Source organism: Oncorhynchus mykiss, chromosome 10 (assembly GCF_013265735.2).
Source record: "Oncorhynchus mykiss isolate Arlee chromosome 10, USDA_OmykA_1.1, whole genome shotgun sequence".
NCBI lineage: Eukaryota > Metazoa > Chordata > Actinopteri > Salmoniformes > Salmonidae > Oncorhynchus > Oncorhynchus mykiss.
In genome coordinates, this window is record NC_048574.1 from 46,566,059 (window position 1) to 46,578,761 (window position 12,703).

General features: G+C 41.0%; 1 protein-coding gene across 1 annotated transcript; it reads left to right on the plus strand.

The window, feature by feature from the left end:
* Nucleotides 1-728: 728 nt before the first annotated feature.
* On the plus strand, nt 729-2,226 carry gsx1 (GS homeobox 1). The gene is made up of 2 exons (XM_021618767.2): nt 729-1,245; nt 1,355-2,226. Exons 1-2 carry the CDS (start codon nt 870-872, stop codon nt 1,705-1,707), a joined length of 729 nt encoding a protein of 242 aa, XP_021474442.1. The 5' UTR covers nt 729-869; the 3' UTR covers nt 1,708-2,226.
* Nucleotides 2,227-12,703: the final 10,477 nt, after the last annotated feature.

Consider the following 12,703-nt stretch of genomic DNA (forward strand, 5'->3'; position numbering starts at 1 on the left):
TATAAATGATGTGTTGACAAACATTACGACATACTTGCAAGTTCAACATTGAAGTTTTATCGATCCCAATTAAGGGTGGTCCTCTCCAGCATAAATCAGACTGAAATGCAACCTTTTATTTCTCGTTTTACGAGACCATAGGCTATTGCGTGTCCTGCATCGTTTATGTGGCATGCGGATATGCATATGCTTGTATTCCAAGAAATATCAACATGTATAGGTTATTCAAAGTTAACATTACAGAGCAAATACCACTCCACTCCCCAACTTTCACTCATGGATTGATCGAGTCAAACATTCTTAGCTGTTAAATTACGAGGATATTGTAGGATAAGTTCTGACGTTCCATAAATACAGGTCTCTTCTAAAAAAAAGAGAGACCTTGGTCTCCATGTTAAAATAAAGGGTAAACATTTGAAGATTTTCGGAAAACAGAAAAAACAATAGAATGGACTACCCCAGTATATTGCCAAAATGTTTATTTCTCAAATTATAAACGGCCTATATTAAAACGTCCTATAATACATGAGAGCGAAGCTAAGGGGAGAAGGGGTTCTGCCGCCTCTTGCGGCGTGGGTGGGGCTGACAAGAATAGACTACATTATGCAGTTAATTTAGTTAACAAGTGAAATAATGGGGAAGCGTGCAGTGTGAATGCCAAGAGAAAAGGCACAAACCCCTATTGAGAGCTCTTAGACGTTCGCGTCGTAACCGTCACATGGCCCATACCGGGACTACAACTATTTAAAGAGCAACAGTGTCCTTTCAGCACCACTCCGCTGTCCATCCGCCAAGCAACCAGTTCAGAACGAGACTCCGCGCTGACTGAAAAAGTTTACCAAGAAGTACTGAGCAGCACGTTTGCAAAGATGCCGAGGTCATTTCTTGTGGATTCCTTGATTTTGAGGGAGGCAAATGATAAAGGGAGTGAAAACAATCCACCTTTATTTCCCTACGCTATGCATCCGTCCCACCCACTCCATGGGTTGTCATCGGGTTCTTGCCACTCACGGAAGGCTGGCTTGCTGTGCTTCTGTCCGCTATGCGTATCCCAGCTACACCCGTCACCACCAACCTTGCCACTCCTCAAGGCATCCTTCCCTACCTTCGGCTCCCAGTACTGCCATTCCGCACTATCGAGGCAACACACGTCCTCCACTGGAGTCAACCTCAACCATGGTCCGGGGATATATCAAGCAACCTATTCGGTTCCAGACCCACGCCAGTTCCACTGCATCTCCATCGGTGAGTAAAACTCATTGAATGCGCTACGGATACCTTTGCACAAACAGCTGGTGTTTTATTTAGCATTTTGGTTAACTTTCCTAAATTTGTATTTTTTGTGTTTTTACAGAAAACAACAACAGCCAACTTCAGAGCAGCAAGCGCATGCGCACAGCTTTCACCAGCACACAACTTTTGGAGTTGGAGAGAGAGTTCACTTCCAACATGTACCTCTCCAGACTTCGGCGCATTGAGATCGCCACATATCTAAACCTGTCAGAGAAGCAGGTCAAGATCTGGTTCCAGAACCGCAGAGTCAAACACAAGAAGGAGGGGAAGAGCGGCGCGCACAGAACCGGCTCCCACAGTTGCAAGTGCTCATCCATGTCATCTGCACGGTGCTCGGAGGAGGAAGACGATATGCCTATGTCTCCCTCCTCATCGGGGAAAGAGGATGATGGAGAGCTGTCGGTCTCCCCCTGAACTTCCTCTGATCCTCAACAGAGACAATTGGTCCTCATTGCACCTGTGGAATTCTGAATGCAACCAAAAAGTCGACTGTTCTTATCGTGTTCAGTCACCTGTATATAGGAAGATAACAAAATATATAAAAAGGGAATTCCCCTGGAATGTTGTATAATTGTATACATGTTGTACGTTTGGTATGTATTTTTTTCTAAAAACGGTCTATTTGCTGTTGCCTATCCAGATGGATGCTATTACAACCAGACAGTTGGATATTTGTATCATGATATAGACCTACCCAAATAAATAGCAACATTTGTTAGTATTATTTTTGGGAAACAATAGCTGTATTTTGTATAATAGTGAACACTGGCTTAAGCACATCTATTTGGATGGAAATGTGACGGAGATATGGAATGTGTGCGGGACGGAACATTTTTTCCCTCACAATGTCACATCACTGAGATCAAATTGTTATTATACCTTCAGTGTATTTGAAAATATGTATTTATTTAAAAATGTTAATATTTAAATAAAGAATATTTCTTAGTGTTATACTCATGGCTTTGTGTCAAATGTTTTACACTGGCGCACCACTGGGAGCGCACACACAGAGCGGGTGCGCACTGAGTTCATGCGTATTATCAACCATAGTCCACAACACGGTCGGGAAACTTTATCAGAAAATTTGCTTTAGACATAATGAGTAATACAAACAAAAAAACGACGATATGTTTTGGTCAAAATATGTTACCAACAGAGTGTTGGATATGGCATTTGGGTCAAAAAATTGTGCCATCCTCAGAAGGCATGTTTTGTTTGTTGCAACATTATCCATTTCACATGTATTTGTGTCTGCATGTTCACATACCATATACATCAAGTATATACATTATTCTATAGATTAATTCATGAATCCAAAGTAGGTGTTGGTTTATATCAGATAGCACATGTGCATAATGTATGCGCACGGTCTGTTTACTTTAAAGTGTGGATAAAAGAGAAAGAGCTCACTGCTAAGACGTTTTTCTGTCCAGGGAAAAAGTCTCTGTACTTTTTAGAGCCATTTTCGTAGGCAATGCTGAGTATTACGCACAAATACACTTGGTAATGTATGCTTCCCCCTTGCTAAATTCAAATAGTGCAGCTTTACATTTAAGATGCCCGTTTGAATCCAGCTACAGTGCAGAGAAGCCTGCGCGCAAGGAGTGAAAGTGTTCCAAAATATTTCCTTGTTTCCCTCTCAAAACAAGTGCTATGGTTATGATAATCTCCGTCAAGAAGTCCCAAGAAGACATTAATGTGGGTCCTCTCATGCTTTCCCTGGGGAGTGCTCTCAAAGCCCTCGTTAACATGCAGGGGCCATTGGATCTCCACACATCGGCTCTCACTCTTGTCATATCAGAAATCCGCTTCATCTCAATGTCCTGGTCCGTCTCGTGCGAGGGAGTTAATAACCACTACGGGGTGTATTAACGAGTGAATGAAAGTGAGCAAGTGAATACATTCATCGACATTAGGCGACATTTAAATAAATATGCTAAGATAAAGGCTCATATGCTATCCATATAATTCCTTTTGATCTGTAATTATGTTGGTAAGCTCGTTGATCTCCAAGGTTGTTTTTATTCCTGGTAACTGAATTCTCAAGACAACTAGGCTATAACTATGCCTATGTGTTAGGCTCCATGTCATACCTGAAATACGTTCAAATATATCTACTCCACGTTGCTGCTTACATTTAGGGACAGTTCTGCCAAAAAGGAATTATGAAAAAAATATTTAATATAGAGAGAATGCATATCAAGTGACTAGATATAAAAAAAAGTATTTAATTAAAAACGCGTGGTTTTGGAGACCATGGAGTGACAATGGGGCCAAGACTGTGAATAAGCCTGCTATACTCGCGCCACATGTTTTCCTTGTTCATTACTGGCTTCTCAAAACTACATTACATTTATTGAAATAGGATTTAAATGCTATTTCCTTCTCCGAAAACTTATCATCAGCCCTCGGTGACAACAAAGACTCATCTAGGACTGCACATTCACTAAATTATTCACGTTATTGTGCCTTTGGGCGAGAAGTTGCACTTGTAAACTTTCCTTTAATTGTTCACTTAAACATTTTAACAAAACTCCAATATTAGCATTTGTTAAGATAGGGGATTAGGCCATTTTGTTAATTGCACCATAGAGCCCAATTTTGCGTCCAAAGCGCTCTTTATCCATTCAATAGCCCGGGGGTATGCGCCCTGGAGGAGCTTATAAACCCGGTGCTCCAAATGCTCAATTTATTTATTCTTAATTTTGAGCCGATCAATTCATTGAAGCAAAAAAGGCTACAGTGTCTTTTTAAGAGAAGAAAAGCGAATTGTTGACGTGACCTTGACGGGGCTGCTGAGAGGGCTACCCGACGCTCGAGGACCGCTTGAGTCAACAGGCGCCCATCTAGCAGACTCGCCCTTGTCTTTATTCCAACTAATTTTTCATTTACGGCTTTTCTTAGACATGTCTCTTATCTATCAGATTAAAAGAGCAGCTTGTAACAAATCAGTCTGTCCGATTTACAAGAGCATTATGCGTGGACAAAGGGAGCAGGCCGTCAGTACCTGAGTCTGGTAGACGGTGCGGCGCTGCAGCTGATTCGATGGTTTGAAAATGCGCACGAAACAAAATACTTGAATCCTGAAAAAAAAGAGCCTTTGTACGTTTCTTTAGAAATCAAGAAATTCTGCATGACAAAGGACAATTAATAAGCCGTCTTTTCACGACCAGCAGCTGGTTTCCCCGTCAAGGAAAGTTGGAAAAAAATTCAGACTGAATGCGCGCAAAAGCCCTTTGCGCGCAGACAGCTACCCAAGGTGACCCATTTGGCACAGTTAAAATAACCAAGCCGAAGCAAAAGCGAGGGAACTGTCAAAAACATTTAAGCTGGAATATCTTGAAATTGCAAATCCCTTTATGTGGAGGGACGCTGCCGATGTGGGTTACTCTTACAATGGAGGTGGTTAAGTTGGAGAGGCTTTGGAAACGGGCACGTGGCTTCTCAATGAGAGCTCCTTTGGACTCGCGTGGCTCGCTGCGGCACTACACATTCAAATCAAGTTTAAACACTATATTTAATCAAATAAATACACAAATACTATGCATCATCATTTTGCTAACACATCGTAATAGATTATATGTTCTTAATTTAAAAAAATACATGTTATTTACATACAATTGTAAAGAAAAACCATAGAGCACACGGTGTATTTTTTCTATCCTCAGCTTTGTACATCAAGAATGATTATGAATCACTGGGCAGGCTATATGCTACATCTTTACCACTTTATTTCTGAAAGGGGAGTTAAATGTTTTCTTGCCTTGTACCAACAACATATTTAGTGAATAATTTGTTGTTCTCTGCTAGAACAATGGATCCATTATCTGAACAATGTTACGGTTGGATATGGGAAAACATCCACGTGAGAAAAAAACCTTAGCCTACTGCAAAAAGCGATCGGCTATTATACAAGTGATCTACTTCCATCTTACTTTGACCTTATACAGGCTATTCAAAACAAATTAGGCTACCTTTAGATATAATCGTGTTGGCTAATATATATATGTTTTAAGCCTGCTCTAGCTAAAACAGCCAGTGAACTTCATGGGAGCGAAGATAAATAGTTTTTCACGACGGCTTTCATATGGGCTGTTGTTCGTTTTTAAGCGATTTGCTCCGGGCTGTTGTAATGATGGTTTCCGAGCCAGTCTGTTAGAGTCCAGATTGCAACTGTGTAATGAGATATTTTTCCATTTCACTAAGTTTGGTTTAAAATGTCTAGACTTGCATGGAGATCGAGGCCCTCAGAGGTCCTGGCTCGCGGGTATACGGGGCCGTTGGTTGGGGCCATCCAGGGAGACAGGGTCAACAGCTATGGTTCTGATTGTGGCGACGCACCCAGTCAGGTAATCGATCACGATAGGGCAGTAGTCATCGATCATGACCTTGGTAAACTCAATCCCATTTGGCCGTCAGCCTGTCACTCGTCGTTTCACTTTTCTTTGAAGATATAGCCATAAGCCCAATAGCCTTTAATTTAGGATCGACAACCTAATTCCACAAACATATAACATAGAGCATTGTGTGTGTATATATATATATATATATATATGTGTGTGTGTGTGTGTGTGTGTGTGTGTGTATGTATGTGTGAAAGAGAGAGAAAGAGAGAGAGAGTGCGCGCGACACTTAAGAAATGACGCAACACTTTTCCTATTATATAATATCCTAGTTGGCCTAGCCTTAAATAGTGAAATCAGGTAATGAAGTCTATTGTTGTGTTAACGGTAGCCTAACTCTTCTAAATCTGCAACATGTAGTTCTACTGTTGTTCAGTATATAGGGAACTAGAATTTGCAGCTATTGGTGTCTGCACCTGCAATGTCAAGGCTTCGCAAAATAATGAACTGCGCTGAATTGGAACTGAGCTTTCAGTTAACCTTTGTAAGCGATATAGAGACATGAGAACAATACCATAGGGTGCAAAAATAATGTGACACTCACGTTTCCGCCCGCATGTACCTCAAGTGTATACCGAACTGTTACAATCTCTAAATGTATCCTTTTGGTAGAATTTTGCACAGCTGAACAATTCTCACTACCTCATATGCTATTGAAATCTTTCTAACCTGACAAAGCGCGCTTGGCTGCAGTCAAATGGGCATGTTTCGCCCGATCACATTTAAATATACGAATTAGTCATGAGTCTTGACGCAAACTGCCGAAGTTGCTCATTTGTTTTCACTATGGAGAAGGAGGGGGGTTACTACATTCATCATTTTGAATTTAGCGTCGAGGTGATAGACCTCTTTAAGCAGTCTTTTACCGGAATGTCATAACAAGAAAATGATCTGGAAACGAGAATTCGCACATGCCGCCAGGGAATGACAGCTGTCACAATAGATTATCTTGTTGCATTTTCTCACTTATCAACCTTTTGTGGTGTACCTAACAGTGTATGATACCCTTCCTGACACTAGCAGAATACGTAAAACAAATCTGAGAGAGAGACTGGAGAGAAATGGGGAGATTTTATGACAGGCAGCAATATAGGCCTTTATTTAATCCCAATATATGACGTTTGATAACCACATTCACAATGGCCTAGACTCATCATTGGATGTAGCTACCTAGGACAAATACTTATGGCAAAACACAGAAATTGTACGTGAAATATGTTGTCAGTCTCTGCTCATCGTCAGGGAAGGAAACAAATCGGGCTGGCCACAGACTGGAGTAGGAGCGTCATCTAGTGACGATATTATTCAACAGTTCTTTATTTGGAATGCTCCTCTTCCTTACATAGGCGGCCTATGTAAAGAGGGGGAGCATTCCAAATTATAGATATGTTAGGCCTATGATAGGCCGAATGAGTTAGGAGTTTACAGATGAATATTTCTGTGGGGATATGGAGGTAGACTTGATTTCAAACAATACATGTTAAGGCTGAAACAGGGAGTAAACTGTTATAATTTTTAAAAATTTGACAAAAATGTGTTTTGGATAGGCCAACTTCAAAATTACAGTAGACATTTAGGCCTGTTGCAGTATAAATTATGCTGTATCTAGGCCTATGACAATTGATATATATTGTTGTCCTGTCATAGTGGCCGTGGTAGTGTGAAAATGTAGTCAAGATCACTAACATCCACATTTTCAGTTGTCTGTTCTGGTGAGATACAATAAAAAACCATAGTCTATACTAGATGTTTTTGGATTCACTTCTGAAGACTAATAAGATTGAGTGTGGTGGGCTACAACCAACCAACTCAATGCACCAAGTACACATGTCGATCAGGAGCTCTACCGGGGCAGTCCCATTAGTTCTCTTATATACGGACAAGTGATATTTGCATAATTTAGCTTATTCATCACTCATCAGTAATGCACATTAAAGCTTGCTTCATGCATGTGACAGACCAATACCTCACAAGGCTTCTTCTCTCTAAGCTGAGACCTTGAAACTCAGATATCCCTTTCTCAAAACAAGGGTCTGGGCGTACTGCCAAATTGCAGATACTGATAGTGAGGATTTGTTTAATCAGTCACTTGCATGAACACAGAAATTGGTTATTAGAAAAGAACATAAATACTACACAGAAATTAGTTATTAGAAAAGCACAAACATAAAATGTCCTGCATCTGCAGGAACCCCTCTTTATACTTCTATTCATCAATCTTTATGTTATGACTCCATTACATAGGCGGGAGGCGCTCCAGTACAGTAGATGTCGGGAATGCACCATAACGTTGGATGCAAACCGCCGATTAACCTCACAGAAGAAGAAGAGGCGGGCACTGTTTTCCCGCGGTTTTGTTAACGATGATGGCGAGGGCAGGTGTTTCCGCAGGCGGGAGCGAAGGACACTGTGTGCTTGCTTAGCCAGCTAATATTGTAATGTGCATGTCTCAATATATTATCTTTAATAACCTCTTCTGGAAAGGACCCTACATCTCAATTTCTGCCTAAAATCACATACCCAAATCTAACTGCCTGTAGCTCAGGGCCTGAAGCAAGGATATGCATATTCTTGATACTATTTGAAAGGAAACACTTTGAAGTTTGTGGAGATGTGAAATTAATGTACAGTGGGGCAGAAAAGTATTTAGTCAGCCACCAATTGTGCAAATCTCCCACTTAAAAAGATGAGAGGGGCCTGTAATTTTCATCAACCCATGACTTCAAATATGACAGAAAAATCCAGAAAATCACATTGTAGGATTTTTTATTAATTTATTTGCAAATTATGGTGGAAAATAAGTATTTGCTCACCTACAAACAAGCAAGATTTCTGGCTCTCACAGACCTGTAACTTCTTCTTTAAGAGGCTCCTCTGTCCTCCACTCATTACCTGTATTAATGGCACCTGTTTGAACTTGTTATCAGTATAAAAGACACCTGTCCACAACCTCAAACAGTCACACTCCAAACTCCACTATGGCCAAGACCAAAGAGCTGTCAAAGGACACCAGAAACAAAATTGTAGACCTGCACCAGGCTGGGAAGACTGAATCTGCAATAGGTAAGCAGCTTGGTTTGAAGAAATAAACTGTGGGAGCAATTATTAGGAAATGGAAGACATACAAGACCACTGATAATCTCCCTCGATCTGGTGCTCCACGCAAGATCTCACCCCTTGGGGTCAAAATGATCACAAGAACGGTAAGCAAAAATCCCAGAACCACACGGGGGGACCTAGTGAATGACCTGCAGAGAGCTGGGAGCAAAGTAACAAAGCCTACCATCAGTAACACACTACGCTGCCAGGGACTCAAATCCTGCAGTGCCAGACGTGTCCCCCTGCTTAAGCCAGTACATGTCCAGGCCCATCTAAAGTTTGCTAGAGAGCATTTGGATGATCCAGAAGAAGATTGGGAGAATGTCATATGGTCAGATGAAACCAAAATATAACTTTTTGGTAAAAACTCAACTCGTTGTGTTTGGAGGACAAAGAATGCTGAGTTGCATCCAAAGAACACCATACCTACTGTGAAACATGAAGGTGGAAACATCATGCTTTGGGGCTGTTTTTCTGCAAAGGGACCAGGACGACTGATCCGTGTAAAGGAAAGAATGAATGGGGCCATGTATCGTGAGATTTTGAGTGAAAACCTCCTTCCATCAGCAAGGGCATTGAAGATGAAACATGGCTGGGTCTTTCAGCATGACAATGATCCCAAACACACCGCCCGGGCAACGAAGGAGTGGCTTCGTAAGAAGCATTTCAAGGTCCTGGAGTGGCCTAGCCAGTCTCCAGATCTCAACCCCATAGAAAATCTTTGGAGAGAGTTGAAAGTCCATGTTGCCCAGCAACAGCCCCAAAACATCACTGCTCTAGAGGAGATCTGCATGGAGGAATGGGCCAAAATACCAGCAACAGTTTGTGAAAACCTTGTGAAGACTTACAGAAAACGTTTGACCTCTGTCATTGCCAACAAAGGGTATATAACAAAATATTGAGATAAACTTTTGTTATTGACCAAATACTTATTTTCCACCATAATTTGCAAATAAATTCATAAAAAATCCTACAATGTGATTTTCTGGATTTTTTTTCTCATTTTGTCTGTCATAGTTGAAGTGTACCTATGATGAAAATTACAGGCCTCTCTCATCTTTTAAAGTGGGAGAACTTGCACAATTGGTGGCTGACTATACTTTTTTTTGCACCACTGTAGGTGAATATGACACAATAGATCTGGTAAAAGATAAAACAAACAAAAAAACATGCGTTTTCTATTTTTATTTTATCATCTTTGAAATGCAAAAGAAAGGCCATACATTGAGATAGGAAGCTGTCCACAACAGGGCAACAGTGTGTGTCTAAAGTTTCAGACTGATACATTCAAGAATGAGAGAGCTACATAATATTTAGTATGAAGTCTCCCAGGTGTCACTCATGAGTTTTCCCAAATGTACCCAAGTGGCCTCCAAGTGGACGAATTGGTCAATTGATACATGTTCAAGTACATAACTATAGAGAACATACAAAAATGTTATGGTAATTTAAAAAATTTAAGTTTACACACAAATATGAAGGAGGCTGAACTTTTCAGTCATGTCCAGCTGAGGTCCTGGCTGCCTTTTAGGTCTAAATGTTGGTGGAAGTGGCTCCACATCATCCTCTCCCTCAGTGGTAGTTGCCACTAGGGCACTGGCCCTCCTCCACTTCTGGGCTGGCCTCTTCACACCTCTAGATGGCCGGGAGGGGTTGGGTGCGAAGCCAGAGATAGCAGTAGCAGCTGATTAGATTTCATAAATTGTTTTGTTGCAAGTTGAAAGAGTCGGAATACATGCAAAACGCTGCATACAACATGGATTGTGTTAGGATGTAAAAAAATATTTTTATCAAACAAAATAATGCTAAATTTTTATCTCTGGGACCCTCAGGATGACAAATCAGAGCAAGATTACTGAATGTAAGTACATTATTTACCATCAGAGGTGAATGTATCAAACCAGATGCCTTGATAAAAGTGTTTCGTTGTTGTGCTCTCACCTCAAACAATAGCATGGTATTTTTTCGTAATAGCTACTGTAAATTGTACACTGCAGTTAGATTAACAATCATTTAAGCTTTCTGATGATGTAAGACGTGTTGTTTACAACGCCATTCTAGTCACATATCGCATATTGAGCAGCAACTGTCCCGATATCGGGACACTGATCCCACTGTAATGTGCAGGTCTCAATATATTACCTTTAAGACCTGTCACAACTATGCCCCATATCCCTCAGAATAATCAATTAGGAAAATGCATCTGAAGTAATCGAGGCCCAAAGGATCTGCTGATGATTGGTATATATTTTATAGGTAACTGAATTAGATCTACGAGATCAGTCAAGTTGTTTATTGCGGAAGATTCTCCTATGGAATGCAAAACAGATAATGCCACTCAATACGGCAGCAGAAGCACCATAGTTTGGGGGTAGCTTGGTGGCCTGTCTAGAAAACCCACCGATATGTGAACAGATTGAACCTACCTAGAGTAGACTAGCCTATGTATGGAAGGGATAAATAAACACGCTTCAGCTAAGCTTTAAAACAAAAAGGGACTTGAACCAAAAACTGAGGGACTTGAAACAAAATAAACATAGAACACCTCAACAGGTGACTTACCTGGGAAATAAAGCATTCAATGTTTATTGACTGGACATTACGTTTCGGAATAACATGCTGACCACACCGCTCGTGCATGTGCGTCTGCGTGAGCCATCGTGTGCATGTTGATTTTGTCCACCAACACCAGACACGATCAGGACACGCAGGTTGAAATATCAAAACGATCTCTGAATCAGCTATATTAATTTAGGGACAGGTCATAAACCATTAAACATTTATGGCAATTTAGCTAGCTACCTTGCTGTTGCTAGCTCATTTGTCCTGGGATATGAACATTGGGTTGTTATTTTACCTGAAATGCACAAGGTCCTCTACTCCGACAATTAATCCACAGATAAAAGAGTAAATCAAGTTATTTTCTAGTAATCTCTCCTCCTTCAGGCTTCTTCTTCCTCTTTGGACTTTATGTGGCTGTTGGCAACCAACTTTAAGGTGCATTGTTGGCAACCAACTTTAAGGTGCATTACCACCACCAACTGGACTGGAGTGTGGACCTCAGTTCATCTTTCAATCACCCAGATGGGTATATGCTCCTAAAAACCAATGAGGAAATGGGAGAGGCAGGACTTGCAGCGCAAGGCAGTGTGGGTGCAATGATTGAATAACATGTATGTGTAAATGTATTTTGAAACGTTTGCACACACGACGCGGGCGGTGTGGTCAGCATGTAAGGCGGTTCATGCCGAAATGTAGGCCTGTTCATGTCCCGTCAATAAATATATGCCGAAAAAGTGCTCCCTTTTCTTTATTTCCCAGGATAGTCACCTGTTGAAGTGTCCTCTGGTATATATTTTTTGGATACTCTAAGGATTGTGTCTAATAATCCTTTTACTTGACACACCGGTGTGGAGAGATAACGCGATCCGTTTGAATATGGCGATACCAGCGCTTATTTCAAAGAGCATTCCGCATTCCGTATGCCACGCCCCAGTGAGCAGAGCTAGGCATGTTGCACTGGAATACGTTTTAATATGATGAAAAGCCTCTCAATTTACAATGGGTCCGCCGTGGCTCTTTATAATTGCCTTATGCTAATATATTTGAGATCAATGCAGGGGGGGGGGGGCACCATGGACTGTTTCCTCACCTTATTCTCCTTGTGGATATCCATGGTTGTTGGTTATTTGCCAGGTAACAATAAGTGAAAACAAAACAAGGACTGAGCAATGGACTCCTTATTTTACTCAACTTATTTTACTCAACTATGAAATGAATTGTGTTTCTTTGAGAAGATGGGCTTGGCTGCCAAGAAAAATATGTTATGGGGAAAGGATCCACAGACAGAGGCTGATTATCTTTCTGCACATCTCTTTATTTACAATGCTGGCTTCCATTGTTAACAA